At 40.6% G+C, this 22933-nt stretch overlaps 1 protein-coding gene across 8 annotated transcripts in view; it reads right to left on the bottom strand.

Moving 5' to 3' along the window:
- The window catches only part of DPF3 (double PHD fingers 3), a 168163-nt gene that overhangs the window by 33478 nt on the left and 111752 nt on the right, over positions 1-22933 (bottom strand). For 5 of the 8 annotated variants that reach the window (XM_014869353.2, XM_014869355.2, XM_014869354.2 and 2 more), the window contains 2 exons: positions 19852-19989; positions 7802-7930 (listed from right to left, as the gene is read on the bottom strand). In XM_014869353.2, coding sequence (XP_014724839.2) covers positions 7802-7930; positions 19852-19989 — 267 coding nt within the window. Of the gene's footprint in view, positions 1-3538; positions 4981-7801; positions 7931-19851; positions 19990-22933 lie in introns of all 8 variants that reach the window. The other 3 variants (XR_015804440.1, XR_015804441.1, XR_015804442.1) reach the window with 1 other exon arrangement.

Below are 22933 nucleotides of genomic sequence, written 5' to 3'. Positions count from 1 at the left end.
AGAATATGAAATGGGTGTTTATTGGAAACATCTACATATGTTGCAGCACAAAACACACTGGCCAGATTTTACAGCTTTTATAACAAGATGACTCCCAACGGGGTCAATACAATGTTTGCTTGAGGATTTGATCCAGTAAAACTACTTGCCATGGGGAAGAGGCAAATTGCCTGAAGAGCCAGCCTTTGAAAACTCCATAGTTTTATGGTATTTGAAATATTATTTTAGGGCCCATCTCAAAATATCATAGCAAGAATTAACCAAAGAAAGGCAAAGCTGCAAGCAGAGAACACAGTGGTGGCCCAGCACTGTCTGGACTCTGAGTGCAGTTCTGGTTTGCTCCATGCATCAGCAGGCAGCAAACTGAGTCTCTGTCTTCAATCAAGAGCCTAAGCTGAGGTCTGTAAAATGGCAAACTGGAACTTAAAATGAATAACTAATGTAAAAGCTCAAAGGCAAAACAATGCGGGGAGGGGACTCTAATCATTCTGCTGAAACAAATGGCCATCTCAGAGCTTGTCTGCACCATACCAGCAAGTGTATTAACAGGGACGTTTCATTCCAAAAAAGCAATAGCTAAGAAAGTCCAGTGGTAACTTCTGAAGTCAGTGGTAAAGTTCTACCTGGCCCTTGTTTCTGCAGCCTAGGCTCATCATTTATGACCTTACCACATACACACAATGTTATTCCAAGCACCATTACATGCTCAAGAAATAAATATCCAGCCCACAAAACTGGGGGTGTCTGGGTGAAGGGAAGAGATGCAAAGTGAAACAAGTCTGATTTCAGTTCCTCTTCTACCACGTGCCTGGTTCTCCTTTTACTTTTTAACTTCTATGCCAGAATCCTGTATTTGCTTAAAATTTTCTCAAGGTATATTATCATGCTTGTAATTTTATACTGTTTTCGTGAAAGAGCTGAAGTCTGCCCCTGCTAAAATTTCAACTACTTAAATGCCTCAAAAGGGAATAGGCTAAGGATCAGTGCCCATTCCATGCAGCCTTTCTTCTCCCTTATCAGCTTAAGCAGCATGCCACTTTCTTTATTCTGCTCCCACGTATGGATCAGAGTTAGCAGAGGACAACTCTGGAAAATAAGTGTGTTTCTTAAGATGCCTTAGGATGGAGCAGTGGAAAGGTGCCTGAGGAGACAGCTTGTATGAATAAACAGAGAAAAATCTGCATTAAGGGCCTGAAATGAAACACCCCTTTATTCACGTTTCACATTGGGACTGTCTTGTTTTGGTACATGGTTTGTTGGGAGCATGTGTTTCAGAAGAATCTTTGGACAGCCTTGTGCCAACCTTCCTGTAGTAAAAAGGACATATTTAGAGGAGAACTGGAATAGCCAGAGGTTGTGATTAGTTGAAGGGCTACTACACCTTTGAAGAATTTATGAAGAACAGAAAGTTTCATTGAACTGCTGAAATCACTGGGGAGTAAAGAGCATCACATTTCTTTCTGATTTCAAAGATAAACTTTAAGTTACAATACAGAATTCACATTGCAAACTTTTTTTATGCCTCCCAAGTTTGGTTTGGGACCTACATGCCCTTTAAGATACAATTGATACTGTGCAGTTCTCTCATTTCTGAACTGGTTATGCTACTGTCAGAGTACTTTTTTTTTTTTTTATTGCACTTATGAAACCTTCTCCTATATATTTCTGCCTCATTAACATTGTCATCTTCCCCTCATGAGAGGGTCTTGTGTTTTGATTCCTTCAACTTTGAAGCTACCAACCTCCTTTCCCTGTTCCCATCCTTCACTCCAGCACTACGTATCCTGAGAATATTTCATTTCCATATCATCATTCCATGTAATGTTCACCACCAACACTACTTTACAATCCAGATTAAACAAGTACTCTTTTAGCTTTCAACTCTACATCCTCATTTCCTCTCTATGATCAATGCCTTCCTATGGTCAGTACCACACTGCTTAGCCTGCTGGACTAAACTCATGTTGGTTAACTCAATCTCATAAGGCATCTTGAGGAATCCAGAACTACTCTCACTCCAAAAAAGTGAGTTGATTTTACCTTACTTGGTCTGTCAGGACTATATTGAAAGAGTGAGAATCCAGATACACATTAATGACATGACTGTGAGAATATTTTCTATGCTATCTGTAATAAATGTCAGCTGGCAATTTTTATGCACTTCATGAGCTGTTGTGACTTCTTTCTGAGGATACTGTGTTTCCCAGTTGTCACAAAGATGGGTGGTTTGGTTGCGAAAGGATTAAGACTGTATGCATTGTTATAGTAACTGCATTTGTGAAACTTAAGACTTAATGAATTATGGGCATCTGATTATTGTTTGTATTCCAAAAGAGCCCAGAATGCGTTGGGCATATTTCACAAAAGACAATGTTAAGGACTCCACTTGGAAAAACTCTATTTAGAATATGCCTATTCTGCAGTTTAAACAGTGATGGCAGTTCTTCAGAAAGATGTACTTGGGTAGGTTTCAGCTACCTACTTCAGGTGCTGCAAGGACGGAGCTTTAGTAAATACAGAAGAGTAGCAAAACATTATTTATCTTGCCCTATTTCAGAGGAAAATGAAGGAATGGTTGTGGAAGAAATTAATGTTTTTATCAGTTAAAGTACACTTCTCAATGACAGCATTATGTCAAAATATAATTGCTCTGACACTTGATTGATTATAATAAATCAGGAGAACCACAATAGCAACAGAAAAGAATTATCAAAATGGGGAAAGCTTAAACAAGGCTCTCTCCTGGCAAGCGTTCATGGCTCTGGCATGCACTGTCCTTTGGTATACACATACAGAGGTATTTGTAATGTTTTCTAACAACATCCTGAAGGCAGATTGTTAATGTAATCTAGACATCAATTATCTTATACTCTGGACGTATGCCTGTATACCTAAAAGCAGAATTTGGCTACTGCTCATTCCATGTCTAAAGAGAACAATAAAAAAATCAAGAGACTGAATTTTTTCTCTTTTTTCTACAAAGTTGAAAGGTGGGGGAGGGAGTTGAAATTACTTTCACAGACAGACTACCCTAACAAAGAAGTAGAAAAATTTGAGTCCGTTTGGTCTGGCTTCTTTCATTGTACATATCCAAATTTTTTATTGCATGGCTAAGACTTTTACTCTGGTATCAATAACACACACCTACAGTTTGAGGATTAGGCACTGTCCAGAGAAATGTCTCTTGCCTTTGCTCTAAATCAAGTCATGATTTCACCCTGTTTCCATTATGTACATCAGTAAAATAGATCTTTAGAACTTAACCTTGCCCCTGTTCCAGGGAGACTTTTGCCTGCACTAGGACAGCAAAACATAACTACACACATAACTACACTATCACTTCTGACTGTACACAAGTCTGGATCTTGCTCTCACAAAACTTTCATTAGCTTCACCACGGGTATGAATGTGGCACATACTTATAATACAATTTAATCCATGGGACTTGCTCCTACAACAAAGCTCAGTCAGGGGTCTGCTGAAAAGCCAGGGCAAGAAATTTCACAATTGAGTGAAAGACATTTCAGCTCAGACATACCTTTCAAATCCTGCTGCATGTTTCCTCCTTTCTGGGAAAGTTGCTGGGAAGGGAGTCACTCTCTTCTCCATTGCCCTTGGAACTTTAATTAGTATTGCTTTGGTTTATTTCAAAAGAAGCTATTAAAAAGCAAATAAAGTGTCTCATGAGACACTACAGAGAGAAAAAACAGGGCAACACAAGAAAAAATGCTGTGAATTGAAATTTAAAAATGGAAAGAAAAGTACAGATGAGGTATTTTTCCATGTCATTTCTTCCAGGATTCTGCTCCTCCTTTTGTTTTGTCTGTGATGTCTACGACTTGCCATTCATATTCCATCCCTGTGCTTGGAAATTGCTGTCCATCAAGTGAAAGGTGAAAGAAAAGGAAAAAAAAAGTAGAACGATGTGGGGAAGACATGAAGGGGTGCAGGAAGGAGGACATCTATTGAGTGTAAAGGTATCCAAAGGAGATGGAAATGTGTTCCCCAAGGCCATGGTCTTCGATGGTGCTGCTTGTATTTTCAGGCTGTAGCATAGCAGATGTATGAGAAGAGCCAGACTTCACATGCTACAGTAAGTGCAAAATCTCAAAATGTAGAAGCCATCACATCAAGGGTTTCCTTGTCCCCTGATAGAGTCCGCCCACAGTGGTTCTCTAGAAACAGTTCTATTATCAAGTAGACATCCATTGCTTTTTTGTTGGTTTTTTTCTATTTTTTTATTTAAAAAGTAGCTTTTCTAATAATACATAGAATATATAAATAATAATAATAATTAAAAAAAACTATTTGGGTTTGCTTTCTGTTCTCTAACCCATCTGTATTTTTTGTGGTTTGCTGATATATATATTAAAAGACAAGAAAATCAACTCTGCTCACTATTAAAAAAAATATTAAATCCATTTTTTATGTTTCCAAAGAGAAAGAGAAGGAGGGGAGGTGGGATAAAACCAAATTAAAATGAAAAAAAAAAATTAAAAAAAAACAAAACAGGAAAATCAGAAACCTTCTGTCTCTTCAAAGTAGTTGTCAAGAGCTTTAAATGCTTGTGCTTTCAGTGTACACCCCACTGGGAAAACATAACAAAAATAACAAAAAAAAAAGGGGAGAGAGGAGAAAAAAAACCAACCAATCAAAAACCCAAGAGGACCTAAAATTAAAAATTAAAAAAAAAAAAAAAAAGAAAAAAAAGAAAAAGAAAAAGGTAATAATAATCTTAGTAGTGAAAAGGACAGCTCAGAGTTCCTGTGTCTTTTTAGTTATTTTAGCAGCCGCCCTTTTTGTCTGCAGAGGGAGACCTGCCACCACAGCCACCTCCTCGGCTCGAGAGAGGCTCTTCTGCATCGTCCTCGTCAAAGCCATGAAAGGTCGAGGTGTCGCTTTCTGATGTGGAACCGAACAAGTCCTCCGTAGTGCGTGCTGGCGCTGCTTCGTCCCTCCTGCCTTCTCTTCCCAAATGAGCTGACATGTATGATGAATATATCAGCACATGGGTTAAGCAACAGGCATCATCATCATCATTTTTTTTCATCATTTTCATTAGCATTAAACAAGTCAGACTATCAAGCTCATAGGTGTGTGCTTGTATGTGCCCGCGCACCCCAACAACAGAGCATAGGTAGAACTGCAGCAAGAAAAATAACAAAGGATCAGTTTCTCTTTCCAAGAAAAAATCTACAAACACCACAGGTGCCCACAGCTACAGCAGCGAAAGGGTTAATCATGTTTTCCTCTCTTCAAAGGACAGTAAAATGTTTCTTCATGATTATTTAGATAATTTTTAAAATATTTTTAGACCACATAAGTAATGAGACACTGTTAGCTCTAAGAACAATGGCATCAACAGTCACAAATTTTCTGCTATAGAAATGTAAGCCACTAGATACCTCATCAACCTCAGGACTACTTTTTATCCTTGTTCTTCACCTGATCCTAAAGAACCTCCTCTGTAGACAAAATTAAATACATTTTGAAGACTCAGTGAAAATAACCTAAACCAATACTTTAATACAAATTTCATGGAATGTCCTTCAAAAATAAAAAAAACCCCAAAAGTAATATATACAGCTCAACAACTAAAACAACTGAGATGAGGAGTAACCCATCTTGGGAAACACTGAAAAGTTCAGAATTTTGTGAGTCAATCCAACTTTCAAGATGGAACAGGAAATTCTCCACACCGAATACCAATAATGGCAACAACAACCATAAGAAGACTCCTAAAAAGAGAAGTCAAATACTGAAATCTGTGAAATTGAGATTTGTTTTCTCTCTCAGTCAAACTTTTTATGTGATTAATAGTACAACCTTCAAATTCCCCTTTTAGGGAAGGTAGAGAAAAAGATATCTCTTGTGCCCCAGCAAGTGTGAGATTTTAGGGAACAGCTATTTTGTTATTCATAAACAGTAGCATGTTATTAAGCAACCAACTGTTGGGTCCCTGCTCCAGCTACAAGAATCAGCCATGTAAGTACACTGCACTGCTTGAGACAGAAAGAAGTAAATCCTGTTCACAAGAAAGAAAATTGATATGACAAAATAATTGGCAGATAAACCATATTGTAGAAATGTGATTTTACTGACTTTGTGAACAGAAAAAGCAATATAATTTCCATGACCTCTCTTTCATTGTAATGAAAATGTTCTCCATTATTATAAAAGAGAAAGATGGCAGACACCAAAGAGGTTTCATTGTTTTAGTTTAGAGATTAGTGTGTGGTTATACCTTAATCACTTTCATCACACATCAGTCACAGCATTGCAGACCCTATGAATGACCCAAGCGGGTCAGAATTTGTACAAGCATAGCATTTAATGGAACTGGTTTTGCATAGTTTAGGCTACAGGCTGATCTACTTGTTTTATCACACTAAGGAATCAAGGGAATTAATGTATTTGTGTTGCATTCTGATATAATCACCATAGCAATGTTTAAGTAGCAATAAAATATGGATCCATCTCACTGTGCCATATCAGGACAATGCTGAAACTAGTTTATATTGAAATATAGCAATCAAGGCGAAGGGCAATGATCTTCCAAGATGGCACCACAGACCCCATGGACTTTCCCCTTCAGTTATTAGAAGCAATCACGTGTACACTACAAGGTCCATGTCTTTGACTGCACAGCATTCATAAGGATGCCCCTGGAGAAAACCAAAGGATTTGCCATTGATCCTCTGGTGATCAGTATCATTTCAGAATATCTTCAGAGGTCACAACAACTGCAGAAGGCAATTTCAGCGAGAGTCTAATTGTTCTCCCATTGAATGAGATAATAGGCTTACTATGAATTTCAGCAGGAGCATAAAAAGGCCATTTCCTTGGCATGAGAACATTCCACATCACATTTCAGCCATGAAGCAACAGACATCTTTCAGTAACTTCAGTACAGAAGGAGCAGCATTCATACTGAATTTCAAGGCCTCTTTGGTTTTCAGATTTCTATATGACCATCTTATTACCACTAGTATCACCACTATACAAAAATCTCAAGTTTCTCAAGTGGAAACTTGGACCAATGCTGGAATATGCAGTTGTTAAAGGCCTCCCAATTCCCTCTACCACCACTACCTCTTACATGAGCTATAAATAACTGTTCAGCTGGTACAAATTTTTTCAAAAAAAAAAAGAAAAGAAAAAAAAATAAAAAAAGGAAGAAAACAACAGCCCAGAAATAAAGACAGCTTAGAATGGGAAAGACACAATTGCCTACATTTAAAAAGATAGAAGGGAAGAAAAGGGAGAAATAAAAACCTCTTTAAACAAAACTAATGATAGTCATCTTGTAAGAGGATAATTCTTGACAGCTAGCCCCATACCTACCCTGTAATTTTCTCCCTCTTTCTTTTTTGGATGAAGAAATGCATGAAATGTGTAATCAATGGGAATGCTTGTCATGCAACTTTCATAAATCTTGTAAGTAAATTATAGTTGTAATTACAGCATTTAAGACAGAGACCATTCTGTGAAATTGTCATAGGATTTTCTCCTTCCATGTGAAGAACAACTAGTTCATGTACCAATGTTCTCAAAAGCTAAGAAATAAATTAAAACTACATTATTTCATAAGACCCCATTAGCTTAAATATGTGAATCCAACAATGGGGTTTATAATATAAAATTTTTCAGTCATCCTTTCCCACAAACACAGAGAAGAGGTAAGATTCCACCTTTTATCCCTTCCCAGATATGCTGCCTTTCTTCAAAATTTTCAGGAAGTGCAAAAACCAAATCTCACAAATGCCTTTGTGCAAGAAAGAAGCAAGAAGGAGTCACCTACCAGAGCGCCCACAGTCTGAGCACGATACAAGTTCCTCAGGCCGGCCACTTTTTTTGTTCATATTGGAGCCTCCGAGGCAGAAGTCACAGTAGTTATTGGGAATGATGACCCCGTCTGGTCCTTTCTGGGCTGCAGTTGGGTTAGAAATCAGATTTACTAAAAGAGCATTCACTTGGACATTTGCCCCTTATCCTTGATATGGTGTTAGCTCAGTGAGTTTGCAGGCCACAGTCTTCCTGAAACATTATCAATCACAACAAAATGTGAACTGCATAAACCATCTCCATTTTAAGTACACCCTGGGGTGTATCTATTTTGCCTGAAATGCCCTTCACTATTTCCTTTATAATCCCAGCCAGGCTGCTCCCTTTCAAGGACATGCTTCCAGATATGCCTTTTACAGTTCAGGGACTTGTAACACATACAGGTATAGAGGCAATCCCTAATGCAGGATAAGATCTATGTTGTCAGTAAGCCAAACCTGGTTTTTCAGGCAGCAGTCATCATCATAATTCCACAAAATACAAATTCATAAAGGAAAAATACAGTCTCCAAAACTCAAAAATCAATAGTGGGAAGATGGGGAGGGGATAGGTACTGTCACTGGTTTTATTTCAAGTAGCTTTTTAGGGGATTACATCTCTAAGTAGCAGGGTGTCCTTAGTCAGAAGGTTGGTTCAAAAGCTCCTGAATATTCATAGGCAAAGCAATTTGGGGATGTTTCACCCAAGACTTAAGCCCCCTGCAGCAGTCATGTTCCCTGGGATGAGCAGGAAGGGTCCAACACTACCCCAGCATGCAGCACAGGTGCAGGGTGAGCCTGGGGCAGACAACCCAATCAGCAGAGTTAAAAACATTTTCAGCCAAGAAAAAATGAGTGAGATTATAGTATTATTTTACAGCTAGGAATACTGGGAAAGGAGCAGACACATACTGATCTTAAGTAGAGGAGGAAGCAGATCCCTTAGGAAGGAGAGAAGGGCAGAGGTCTTCTGCATTCCTCTTAGTTGAGCAGAACAGCAATGTCCTTTTTTACTTGCTCACAACTGCCATTTCCCTCCTCTGCTCTCCAGAGAGGGAAAACATCTTCCTGTACACTCTAACTATGAACTGGGAAAGGAGTGAAGGTAATGGCTGGTGTTTGTTTCTTCTCTTTGAACATAAAAAGTCCAGTTATATACCAGTAGGTATACCTGGCCTAAGCCTTCTGCATGAAGAATTTTACAAATGAGAAAATGAAGAACTTTAAACTGCACCATCTCTATTTAATTAAGTTTTTAATGCATATTTTGAAACTTGCAGATTTTTAACAGATGTTTCTGCAGCCTTTATTAATGGTCTTTTTTGTCCACATTCAAATTTCCCCCAAAGAACAATGACATTCTAAAGGGCTTCTGGTAGCAGTCCAAGACATACACTTAAAATTTCCTCTGAGTTCAATCTGCTTTTCTGGTTTGGGTGCATCTAGTTATTCATTTATTTCCAGATGTTGATCAGCTGAACTTTTGGAGATACTGAAAGATTCCAGGTAAGGTGAAATGAAGAAGAAAGTTAAAACCCATAAGGCTGCAAATACATCACTGTCTTCCTCTGTGGTCATGGAGATCCTGACAGTATTTACTAAACAATGGACTTTGCTCTGAAATTATCCTGGTTGACAGATCCCCAACTCTCTCAAAAAAAGACAGAGGTTCCCAGTGTTAGATTAGCATTTTGTCTGTTCCAGGAAGGCATTTAATACATGCATGCAAGATAAGCAAAAGAAGAACAGAAACCAGGTGGAAGTCTAGCACACCGGCTCATTTTAAGAGCTGTAACAAAATGATCATAAAGTTGCTGCTGGTACATATTTTGTATATAAAAAACAGACCTCCCTAACATTTCTATTTCCCACTACAGCCCCATTTTGAAAAAGTTGAGTAATTACCTCTTTATAGTATTCTGCATCTACAGACAGGCCATGTGCAATGCAAACTCAGCAAGCTCAGAATTCAGTGACGTTTTTTGTTGCTGTTCCTTATTACATTATTTCACCTTTCCTCCAAGTGTCTTAAAGTGCCTTACAGATATCATTAACCTTCAGTAAGGTCAAGAGCCTCTTTTTGCCATTTATTCTAACCAAAGTGTTCTGGACCCTAATTAAGTCTCATGCTGAGGTTGCATTGCATTTTAAAGCTGAAAGACTTGGAGGTAGAGTAGTAAACTGGCTTATTCTCAAACACACAAATATTCTGCGGTGAGGCCACAAACAAAAACAAGCAGTCAGGGTGCCAGCCAGCAAACTTAGGAAAGAGCTCCACTTCTACCACTGCTCATCATGGTGTAATTAACACTCTGCATATACTGACTTAAATTTTTTCAACATGGATTATGACCATAAGATCCACTAATTGTCAAACTGGAAATGGGACAGGGGAACTCAAAAGTACGTACACGGATCAATTCATCTGCAGTGTGTGGGAGAGGTGGAGGGAATTTGCTGAGTGTGATAAAGCTGAAGGGATTCTCCCAGATCACTGGCAGGGGAATAAACATCGGGTTTGATTGCTCTTCTCTTCATCTTTCTTCTCTTTCCTTTCTTTTCCGTTTTCCCCCCTTTCTTTTCTTCCTTGATTTCTTCCAATTTATTTAATTTTTAATAGGAGTGTCTGTGTGCTCACTTATTAACCTGGCTCAGTAGAGTGTGATAGAAATGTCAGGCCTGAAAAGTCATAGACAGATGTGAAGTTCCAGAAGTTACATCAATGATATTTTAAACGATGTATCTCTAGAGCCAAACAAGCCAGGCAATATTATTCCATTCAATGGGGATTTTTATTCTAACAGGTGCAAAGACTAGAACCAAACCTGACTTAAACTTATTTTCTTGATAAGTACCATATAGTGAATTAAGTTACAGGCTACATCACAGAAGGTTTGATAAAGAGATTTTCAGATGACAGTAAGCAGAATTCTTACTTTCAAAGGAACTTTTTTTTGCATATATCCTTGGAGTTTCTAGTTCTATTTTACTGCCATTAACAAATGATGAAGGAATTAAGAAACAAAGGAAAAATGGCAAGATTTAATGTGCAATCTTCATGAATAGGGTATCGTGCAGGAAAAGCCCGACCCTAATCTCACCCCGAAATCAATAAAACTACTTACAAAAGTAACTATGGGAATGGATTCACAAGAAAAAACAATTAACTTCCTAGGGAGTAATGGTGCTGCTTTACATCTGAGACATAGTAATTAACTAGGTATTCACTTTTTGCATAAAGTAGTCAACAAGTAGAAGGTGCAAGTTTAAGCCAAACAGCTCAGCTAGCAAGAAGTAGCTCCCTAGCAGAGAGTTGACTCATTTAGATCAGGTGACTGTCTCCAAGCATTTGGTAAAAAAAAAAGCTCACCCATAATGAGAAACTGTTTTAAAACAAAGACTTGAAAACCAGCCATGGCCTTGTTCTATCTTACTCAAAACTCTACTGATTTTCTTTTACATTGCAAACTGCAACAACAGATCAAAAGCTCTAAGGAGCTTTGAGTATCCCCTGAGCTAAAGTTTGCTCATAGGAGGTGTACTTAAATCAGTGCCTCTTGCCATTTCAACTTAGGTTTGTTTTCAGGTTTCATCAAAGGCCCTGTCTTCATCTACATGTCCCTCAAAACTGAGATACAATTATTTAAAAATACTTAAAAAATGGATTAAGGAGAAACACAGAAAGATCTGCACAGTTCAAATAATAGCTTCCCTGAACCTGAAAGGTGATTCACAGATAAATCTAGATGCAGAGTGAAAATAAAGTCAATATTTCCTAAGAAATTTGGTATGCACTTATTCTGAAACATTTTTTTCCTTCTTAGCCTAATCAAGTTAATTCCAAGCTATAACAAGCTGAGCAGAATAAAGAACTACTTAAAATATGGTATCATCATTCACAGTAGTCTTTTTGCAAAGCAAGTTTGGTAAATTACATAAATTATGTAGTATATCACACAGCAACTTTGTTCTGTAGACAAAACCTAAAAATGAAACAAGTTGACTGAGTTTAAACATATAAAATAACTTCTGTGAATTCTTGATTTGGAAGGCAGAGGCTCTAAACAGAATTCTAGCTTCCCTTCATCCCTCCCAAGAAACAAATATACCCTGTAAGTTATCTCCCACATAGTTTCAGTTTCATAATAAAAGCAAGCTGCTTATAATGAAATAATATCAAGAAATAAGAAATTTCCCATCTCCTAGAGCCACATGACTCAATAAAAATCTCTTTTTAGAGATTAGAAGTTTTCTGCTTCTTAGGGCAACAGAAAATATCTTGGATGGAAAGCAAGTTCAGAAGAAGGAATTCTTGTCTCTGTTTTTTTAAAAAAACTCAGAATACAGATATTTTAAAAAGTCTTTCTTCAAAATGTGACCCTTAAATACATATAGACAAACCCCCAAACAAATGAAACCTTGTATCTATCAATTTTTCTGATTTCTAAGTGAAATTATTTTGATGATTTGGATCACAATCTTCAAAAACTTGGTAGGTGGAAGGAGTGCTTAAAAGAATAATTGGTTTTCTGTTCCTGGGTAACAAATCACTGTCACATATATTTCTCCAGCCTGTAGGTAATACAGCACAATACTGAACCATAATTTCAGATATGCAGCTAGGTTTGGCAGCATTTTATCCCTGTTTTGTGTCATATCCACGTCACTGGGAAGGTGATGGAGAATGCATGGAGTGCATGCCTTGCTGCTGGGGTGTGGAGCTGTGCATCATTTATTTCAATGATTACAGTGGATTGGTACAGAGATACACACATTCACAAAGGGATTTTCCCAGCACATTTTGTCCAGCTCTTACCTGTTTCTTCTGGGTTTGATCCAAAACCAATAAAGCCCACTGGATGTTTTCAATTCAATTCAAAAGGCTTTGAATCAGGCCATGTACTCTGTTTGCAACAAGGATCTTCAGAGCACAATAGAGTCAGCAGGAGCCTGCACATAGGCCTGAGTCAAGCCAGTGCACTTCATGATGGAGAAAAAGGGGTGGATTTACTTTTTTTGTTAGGTTTTTTTGTTAATTTACAAGACTCTTTGTCTGAGATGGGGCCAGTTTTCCTTTCCAGGTCCTCCCTTTTTCTCCCTTGCAAAGGGCAAGTGCAATGTCTGGCCGCCTGAGCAGGAGAACGCCAGCAAAGCGCCTGCGGTCATCAAGCCCCTTGGAGGCCTCGGTGCCAGATAATCCCAAACTGTGTCCCTTGGAGGCCTCGGTGCCAGATAATCCCAAACTGTGTCCCTTGGAGGCCTCGGTGCCAGATAATCCCAAACTGTGTCCCTTGGAAGCCTCGGTGCCAGATAATCCCGAGCTGTGTCCCATGTGCCTGCCCTTGCCCAGCCCGGCTGCCAGCGCTCCTGCAGTCTCCATGGTGACCGCGGCCTGCCCGGCCGCTCTGGCCTCGCCACCTGCCTGCCTTGGCTCTCCAGGGTGAGGAATGGCAGCGCGGCCCCTCCGCTTGCTGCTCAGAATGGCTCCGGGCAGGGCAGGCAGGCTCACGAGAGAAATTACACTGTGGTGATTACATGAAAACATGGCTTTAAGGAGAAGGCAAAAGAAAAGAAAAGCAGTGCCTGGATTGTGGCTTTCTTTGATGGAAGAGGAGGGAGATGGTTGGCTGGGCATGCACCCCCTTCTGTTCCCGTCATTGCTGGGTGCAGCGAGCAATGGTGGGGCAGAGATGGGGTCTGCAGAGCTGCTGCTGTGCTCAAGGCAAGACCCTGCCCTGGGAAGGAACAAGGAAAGAACACAACTGCTGGTGTGGTGAGAAGCAGGCCACGCACAGCCAAAGTGCGCTCAAGGCTCTTGCTCGCTCACACATATGCTGCCAGGCAGGGATGTGCACAGCCATTTCTGGGGACTCCTCACCGTGAATTAAGTGCATGGGTTTTTCATTGCAGTTTTTCAGGAAGAAGTGTAAATCAAACTGAATGAGAGGAAATGGCCAGTCACTCACTCTGTTGTTGGCACCAGAGATAAGCATGTGTGCTGGCCCAAAACCAGGAAGTGTTGGGGCACTTGATACAAGGACCTGTGGCAGGCCCCTGCAAGCTCAGCTCAGGCTGGAGGCAGCACATCTGTGGCAGTGTGGTGCTATTTTCTACCAAACACACTTGGAACTTGGGTGTAACGCTGGGAAATGGCTGCTGTTCTGTTCCCAGAGCCCTGCTAATCAGCCTGCACAGCCCCATGATCTCCCCCGGCTCCGGCTCCCCACGCTGCACTCCCCCACACGGGATGGGCACGTCCTTTGCTGGCAGCCAGGGAAGCAGGATATGCTGCTGAGAGGTGCTGCAAACCACCCACTCAAAGTATTGCCAGGTCTCTCTAGCAACTGGATTTTAACTCCTTTTTTGAGTTAGTTGGTATTTGGTTAGTTGGTGTGGGGATAGAAGAAGCTGTTGCTTTTGCACAGCTTTTAGCAACTCTGAAAGGTTTGCCTTTCCTACAGCCCCTGTTCACAGAGAAGCACAGCCAAGGAGCACTACAAGAAGTGCTAGGAGAAGGAGGTACATCTGTAAGAGTCAGAGGAAGCCTCTAAATGTGGGGAAAGGAAGATCATTTGATCATCTCTTTTACAGGAATCAGTGCCCCTTAAGTTGAACAGCTAATGAAAGAGCTGGGAGGTGAACTAGATACCTGGGAGATACAGCTAGGAAAATACAGCATCAACTGATTGGATTCAGTAGATTCAGGGAATCAGTGTTCCTCCACCTTAAGGCAGAATTTCATAGAATTTCTGTGCACTGACCTTACAGAGTCTTCTTCAGGAGCACCTAAAGCATCAGCCAAAAGCCCACTGCTGGGAGTAAAGCACTGTAACTGTCTAGTGCCTCATGATGATAAATAGTAGGAGATACAGAGTAGGAAGAACAGACAAAAGAATCTGACATCTTAACAGATTTCCTGACTTTAAGGGGTACCTCTCTAGAGACTTGGCACCTGGCCACTGAAACACATCATTCCCATCAGCTAAGAGAATATATCCCACCTCAAGAAGGGATTGTAATGCCCAATATACAGCCCCATCTGGCAGCATTCCTCAATATTCCAGTGAGAATGGCCAGTGCCATAAATTGGGTCCCTGCAACATCTTGAAGGCTTTTATCTGGAAATTACTCACTGGAGGGGTGTGAGAAGGCAGAAAGCACCTACTCAGTTCAAACTCAGTCAAAGCTTTTGGATTTTACTTGGTTCAAACTCTACATGGAGGAGGGAAAAAAAGGCAGAAAAAACAGGGAGATAGCAGAAAAAGAAAAAAATAAATACATAAATTATATCATCCTAAATCAAGAGCTGATGTTGAAGCAACACAGGATTTTCATAAACCAATTAGATTGGAAATATTTTGCCATAAACTACTGAGAAGCACTCAGTACTTCTCTTCAATGACAGTTGCACATCAACAGCAACATTTTAGTCCCTGTCCAGGCAGTATAGAAAAGAAACACCAAGCTAACAAAACAACCACCCCATGATTCCAATCAAAACAAACCAAAAAAAGGTGGGCTGATTATTAGCTCTCCTTCTACATAGGAGATGAGTTTGGGACTTTCCACTATGCCATAACTCTAAACAACTGATCAATTTTTTAACTCAGCATTGCAAAATATATGCACAGAAGTCTCAGTAATTTACAGCTGCAAACAGGATTTTGAGGGAAATCTTTACACAGTTCAAACAATCCAATCACTACTGTTTCTTTTAGCATTTTGAGTGTTTTTCCTTATGAAAACAAACTCTGAAAAGAGAAAAAACCCAAACAGATTAAATGACTAAGAAGCCAACACAAGGTAATGTACATATTTTCACTGAAAAGCACCTGCTGCAGGGTATCTTGCTGCAAGGCGGGCATTGATGCATCCTTGCATTCGGAAGTAGCTCCCACCATGGCCTCAGCAAGGATCAGCACTGAGGCAGGGAAAAGTAGACCTGATGTAGCTTTTCAAATTGATGCTGCTTGTGGAGAGGAACAAACAGCTCGTCTCCAACTGAGGGGCTGACTCTCCTCATTTATTCATGGCCAGCCCCCTGCCTGGATTGAAATAAAATGTTTCAAAGATGACTGTGTAGGGGAGCTGGAGGACAGCTTGGAGGCACACTGAGGTTAGCACATTAATTTTTTATCTCTGGAGACCGGGTATCCAATTATGCTTAGAGTACACAAACAACTTTGGCTGGTCCCTCCAGTAGAGATTTATCCACATAATAAAATCTGTGATGGAACTGGGCACAACAGGCTGATGCCATGAAATAGTGTACACAGCGGTTTTGTAGGGCAGATGTTTAACCTAGCAGAGGGGCAGGAGGGCACAGGAAAGCATCTTCCTTAACTACATGTATTGCACAATGGATCAACCTGCACTCAGCACATGTACTTCATTTGGGATTGTCATTGGCCAAAGTGCTTGTGGGCATGAGATCCTGTTCAGTTGCTGTTTCTGCACAGCCACCTGCAATCAACATTTCACACAGCCAAATGCCACTGAAAACTCTTCTCCTTTAAAGGAGAGGAAGTTTTTCTCCATGTAGACACACTATCCTATTCTCCCAGGAATTAAGAAAGAGCATTTATACTAGTACACTCATTCACAGAGACATTTCAATAGATAGAAGTCTAATGTAATCCCTATATCAGAAGTGTCTCAAAATTTGTGAGCACCAGCTGCCCCCAGAGCTGGCCTGTACCCATGGAGAGAGATGGAATAAAACAGCAGGTGTTTTGTGGCAGGCTTGGATGCACCCTGGGCTCACAAATCTCACGGTCTCGGTGCCAAGATGTAGAGGAAAAGCCAGCAGAGAAAAAGTCTGAAAATTGTGTGGGATCATTTATTTTTTCAGTGGAGTTGAGGAAAGGGGAAGTTGACTTTTTAAAGGGTTTTCTATAATTTCCTTTCCACAGTTCAATACTCAGGCAAAAAAATCAGGGAGCAGGTCAGAAATAAATGTTTGTATAGGCAGAGGCAAAACTAGACACTGAGGAAGGGCTATTTATTTGTGTCAAAGGGCTAGATAAAGCATACAAAGCAAGCCACTAAAGCTCAAACAGAACACAGGCTAGGGTGTTGATTGTTGAACTATCTTTCATGTTGCAACAGGTAATCTATATGTGAGAAACGAGGACAGAGGGAGAGAGAGATGTAAAGAGATGAAAACAGACAAACCTTCTACATAGTCAAGGACAGTGAGATGTGCCAAGGAGGTGACACATGGGACTTGGTCCAGTCCCAGTTCTTTGATGCTCACCTATTCAATGGTTCTCAGTTTTAGGTAGGTTCCTCCTATCTACATCTCTTTCCCAATCTCTGGATAGTTCTCTGACCTACTCAAATTGGTCTGTGCATGAAATAGAGGGGACTGAACATGCAGAAAGACAAGAGGTTTTCAGGTCTTGATCTGGCACCAGTTAGGGCATCAAGTTGAATCCCACAGAAGCCCTGCTCCCTCCTGCATCACCAGGGCTGCTCTTACTGCAGGTTCTGCAAGGACTGGAAGCTGTAGAGGAGACAGAGGGTACAAAGGAAGGAAGTTCATGCTGCAGCTGCCTGCCTGAACTTTACTGACCTGGTGCTCACCTCCCAGGGCACAACAAATTCCAAATGGCTGGTTTGATTTGCCTTGCCTTTTCTAAATCAGGCTGCTTGTATCTCTGACATACTGCTCAGCAAATAACCAGATCCCCCTCTGCACCATATCTCTGGTCCTCCTGCTCAGTGGGTTGCAGATTATCTGTTTGGATTAACATCCCTCTGCCTGCCTTCCCTCCCTCCCACCTACCCCACCCCCCAAGCCCATGCAGAGAGGACTGTTGAAGCTCAAGACCTATGATGCTGCAGACCTGTCAAATCTAATTCATAGCACATGCCTAGCAGTTCTTAGGGGAGAGGAAGGATCTGATGCTCTGGCTCCCCACCATCCCCCTGTACAAAGGGACCGTTTAATGACTGCACATTAGCAATGTGGACAATTAGCATTCACATGGAAGATAAATGGCAGCATAAATTAAATATCGCCAAGTGGAAGAGCAAAGATGCAAGTTCTGAGCTCAAGGCTGTAAGCAAGCAAACAAACAGGCAAAAAAGGAACAAACAGCCACTGTGACAGCTCACCATTTGGGACAGTTACCTTCCAGCATCTGGGACTTTCCCCAAGGCTGATCTGCATATTTGCATGGTTGTTGCTGTTGCCCATACCTCACTGGCTCCTGGCTGGTTATTCTTTCCACTCAGGAATCTGGGCATCAGAGAGGTTTACCCCAGTGGTTCTAAATTTCTGCCTGCTTGTGGATCTGTGCATCAGCAGCTTTCCTTTGCCACATGCTCTGGGGGAACACAAGCCCAAGCAGCTCTCATGCTACTCTTTTCCACAGTATAGAATGCACCTCTTTTATCATAGGCCAAAGTCAGCTGTTCCTTACCATAGCTTTTCTAGCTCTTCTTGCTGGTTTCTATCATTTCCTAAGCGCCAAGACACAAAGACTGAGAACCCCTTGGCACCTGTGTCAAGCTGAAATCAGGGCATGGGACACTACCCTTCTTTTTTAGGTCATCTATTGCACCACCATTATCAAGATTAATTCAATACAGATTTGCAATATTCCTCTCAGGTATGCAACTCTTACTGACTACTGCAGGCACAGAAAAAAACCAACCAACCAACCAACCAACCAACCAACCAACCAACCAACCAACCAAACCCCAAAACTGATGTAAATGGTAAGTAAACAGAAGCTACTGGCTGAACACTGACATTCCCCTGCCTGCCCAAGCAGTCACTCTTAGTGCATTGACAGCTCAAGTTTATCAACAGCTGGAGGAGTCAAAATTACTTTTGCTGCAAATCTACAAAGCATGTGAATAACTAAAAGGTAGAGCATAAAAGTGACAGAAACATAGAGCTTGCCAAATGGGATCACACTAAACAGTCATTCAAGCTCAGACAGTGGCTAGTAGCAGATGCTTTGGAGGAAGGAAACCCCCTCCCACACCTCCCTAGGGACAATTATCAATTATACTGCTTAGAAAGAAAATGTTTTCCTAGTTCCATATTTCTTGCAATCCTTAAGGTATTAGAAAGTATTTTCCTGCATATTTTTCCCTATAAGCATTTTATTGCTTTATTACTTTGAACTAAAATAACACAGATCACATGCTGATCGAAAAGAACTTTTTGAAAGCGAGCAAACTATCTACACAAATCCCAAGGTCACTGCAAACATCACATAGTATTGCACTCTGGAAAACTGAGAAACAGGGGATTAGAGATTTGCAAAAATCAGTAATAGAACAGTCTTCTTGGCTTCCTGGTCTGTGCCTAAGGAGCACAGAATGGACAGTCAAATAGGGTGATGGACCTTATGGTCACAGTGAGCATATGTGATTAATCACATAAAAATTACTTAGATCTTTCTTTCAGTGCTGTACCAGTGTGAGGAATTGAAGGGCATTCTCCCTTCATGTCCAGCTCTCCTCCTTGCAGATCAGTACTGATGTGTTTTCATAGCTTTTGTCAAACTGTAACTAAGAAGCAGCTTTTGGCAAAGTTGAGGGTAAGTTGTTTGTGCAGCAGGTGAAGGTATAAGGGAGAAAGGTGCTGTTATTTTCATACTGAAAAACTGAGACATTGACAAATTTCTCTTATTTAAGGGGGGAAAAAAAGGCAGCCCCCTGAAACTACTGGATGTGTATTTCTTTGACATCCTTACTGAGAGCCGCTGGGAGGCTGCTTGATGATGGGCTGGTTGGGCATCTCTTCTTTTCCCCCCTCTCCTTGCCACCTCTTCCCCACAGGAGCAGTAATGGAAAAGTGACTTGCTGCAGAGATAATGCTGGGTTTGAAATGAATTTCTGACTAGCTGAGCCAGCACCCGTGTGAGCTGTGGCTGATTAGCTCCAAGCATCCAGGTCCCAATCACTCACAACCGAGCCAGGCAATAACAACAGCCTCCCCAAGGCAAAGACAGGGTGGAGGCAACACCCCTGAAAGGGATCTCAAAGGCAAAGGGAAAATCCTACTCACGTTTGTGGTTTTCATTTCGGTGGACAGGGGAAGAGCGGGTCTCCTGCTCGCGGGCTTCATCACCCTCTTCACTGGCCAGGTGAGTGTGAGCATAGTGGTAGCTCAGCCCAGGCCTGTTCTTGTAACGCTTGCCACAGACTGGATGGAAAGGAGATATGAGGGAGGGGAAGAGAGAACGGAAACATCAGTGTGATCTACAACCACAGCAGCATCCTCTCAAATAATGCTCCCTTTTCCCCTGAGAACAGCACCACGCTCTCCATGCGCCTGCCCCAAACCCTTGCAGCCGGCACTGGTGAGAGGTGACAGAGGGCAGCCCGGCAGCTGCAGGTCCCCAGACAAGCTTTCTTCCCATCATGCTGCCAGCAGTCCTTCCCACAGGCCTAGGCAAATGCACATTCAGCCTCTGCAGATCACAGAGCCCTAATCCTCTCTGCTAAGATTACTAACAAGACCGCACATAAAATTAAATGAAATGCCAGTTCTGTGCAGCGGTGGTGCTGCACAGTGCACAGCAATGGGAACAAGACTGAAAAGAAAGGGCATTATTTTCTTCATTACTGATCTCTGAAAAAAGAAAACAGCTGGGATTTTAAGAAATACTTTCTCTAAAAGGTTAATAAATAGCTTTATTCACATATTCCCATATAAGACAAGGAGACGGAAATCATCCACAGTTTCTTGCTAAAAAACCATGTGGTAGTGATACTTATTTGCCCAGGTAAACTTCATATTCAGCATCCCAATAAACAATACAATGTGTGACAGAGAATCCTGTTCTGAACTTTCATTTATTTTAGGATTAAGTTAACAGATATTAAGGACAGAATGAAACAACTCAGGGGGATTAAAGGTCTACACTGTCACAGAGAGCTTACAGCAAGGGCAGGCAACATCATAAGATTCATTACATAAGAATTGATTTTCTATAAAGTTTTTAATTCATGTTATTGTCTCAAAAATTTATCACTTTTCATCTTCAAAGCATTCTCTGAATGTTCATTTTCTTTTATACAGCTATTTAATCTACCAAATACAAATATTGCCATTTTAAAATATTAGAAAACAAAGATAAAATGCTTAGTGCCATTCTTGCAAGTTTTTACTCCCGGAGACATTTCCAGTCACTTTATTACCTTAATTAACCTCAAGGATTTCACACAGGAATAAATGTCATGTCCAGCAGTCTGTCCTGCATAGCTTGCTTAGAAGGCCAAAGGAAATGGTGCCAGAAAAGAAAACAGAATCCCGTTTTCAGAACCCTCTGAAAAGGATCTCCAAGGGGTAAGTGACCATCCACTCTAAAAAGTTAAGTTGGCCTCAATGTATATCCTGCAACATATACAGATGCTTACTTCCCATTCTCCAGACACCTGAGTCTGGGAATGTCAAAGACTCCACAAATAAATTTTTTAAAAATTAAAACAAACAAACAAAAAAACCCTCATCCCATTTATTCATTTACATATAAATAAAACTTAAAATTTTATTCCTTTCTGCTACTACTCAGAAAACACCAATTGATGTTCCGCCTTTTGGAACAGATTATAAAAAATTGTAAATACAAGCCTATTACAACAATATATTTCATTCTTAATCTCTTCTAACTGATTTACAAACTCCCTCAAGGAAAATGCTTCTATTAGAAACATGTAAATCAAGCTCATGATACGTATGAGTGATCTGGAATATTAGATACTTTTGTCCCAGTTTTCTTCATTGTGCAAGGTGATGATCAGAGTCATCATAACATGACAGAAGTTTCTTTGAAGTGCAATATGTCCTGTCCTCAGTCACAAATTTTTGAAGGCTTTGCATGGCCTTGATTTAGAAATGAGACCTCCTGCAGGAGGGAAGAGGGAATACTGAGAGAAATAAAATACTCATATAGATATGCACATGCACTCCTTGAAGCATCTGCCTTCATTTTTCCTATGGAAACCTAACTCCTTTGCCAGACATTTTGAAGAACTAGACTGTTGTTAGATGCATGCTCTCCACAAAACATCAGTTCAGTCTCCCTTCTTCTAGTACCATCCTTGTTTTCTTCCAGTGCATTCTGGAGAGGGAAAATACTTCTCCTTCTCTGTGGTCCTGCAGGGCAAAGGACAAGCAGTGGAACAGATGCTGAACAAGAGTCAAAACAGCAAGATATTGGCAGTTCTGTATGACTTTCCCCATGTTTTGAATAGTGGAAAAGCATAACACTTAAGTAATCATCAACACAGAGTGAGCTCATTGCTAAAATTCTTTCAGAATGGTAACCTCCTCTAATTACATAAATGTTGCAGCATTTCTTAGAATGGAGAAAGAGATTTACATTTCTAGCAGATTGACCATCTGCTAGATGGGCTGGATCAGCACATCAAGTATCCTACTCTATCCCACTTACTTTTATGTGTCTGAAGAAGAATGTTAAAAAAATAATTCTATTGCTATGAATTACAAATACTGCTCAAAGACTTTTCTCAAGTTATTTCCAGAACACTATCAAGTGATCAGTGCACAAAAGGAAACTTGCATTCCCAGCAGCAAGTCCTAAAACTGTGGTTTTACTCCATTCCTTACAGGATCCTGCAGGGATTTTAGTTATGGAGTTAAGGATATCATAGGACATCAGATGGGTCTGCAGACTCATCCTTCATCAGCAAAAAAGTATCAGCTCACCAGGAAAAAGCAAGTATCTATATGAGCTGAGGCAGTACTATTTCTGCAGCTGAGTTCTTTCCATTGTGAGGACTTCCAGGTGGCCTTCAAGGGTGACAGCAGCCTCAGATATGCCTTGTGAGAAACTGATTTGGGGGACTTTATAACCAAAACGGAGGGAAATTGGTTTACATTGTCCTAGCGAATCCTTTGTAGGACCAAAGATTTGCAGTTCCAGCAGCCTTTGTTCTCGGTGTCTAGATTTTTCCATTTTTCAAATTCACTTTGTGTCATGAAAAGAGTCCAAAGCAATGCTATGAACTGAAACTGTAGAGATTGCATGTTCCTCAAATTAGACTTTTGCAGGGGGATAAGGGTCATGATATTAGTCAGGCAAAAGAACCATTGGCTTCAGTGAGACTGCTAGAATGAAAGC

This window comes from Sturnus vulgaris, chromosome 6 (genome assembly GCF_052056855.1).
Source record: "Sturnus vulgaris isolate bStuVul1 chromosome 6, bStuVul1.hap1, whole genome shotgun sequence".
In the NCBI taxonomy this organism is placed as follows: Eukaryota; Metazoa; Chordata; class Aves; order Passeriformes; family Sturnidae; genus Sturnus; species Sturnus vulgaris.
This window is presented reverse-complemented; position numbering and strand designations above follow the sequence as displayed.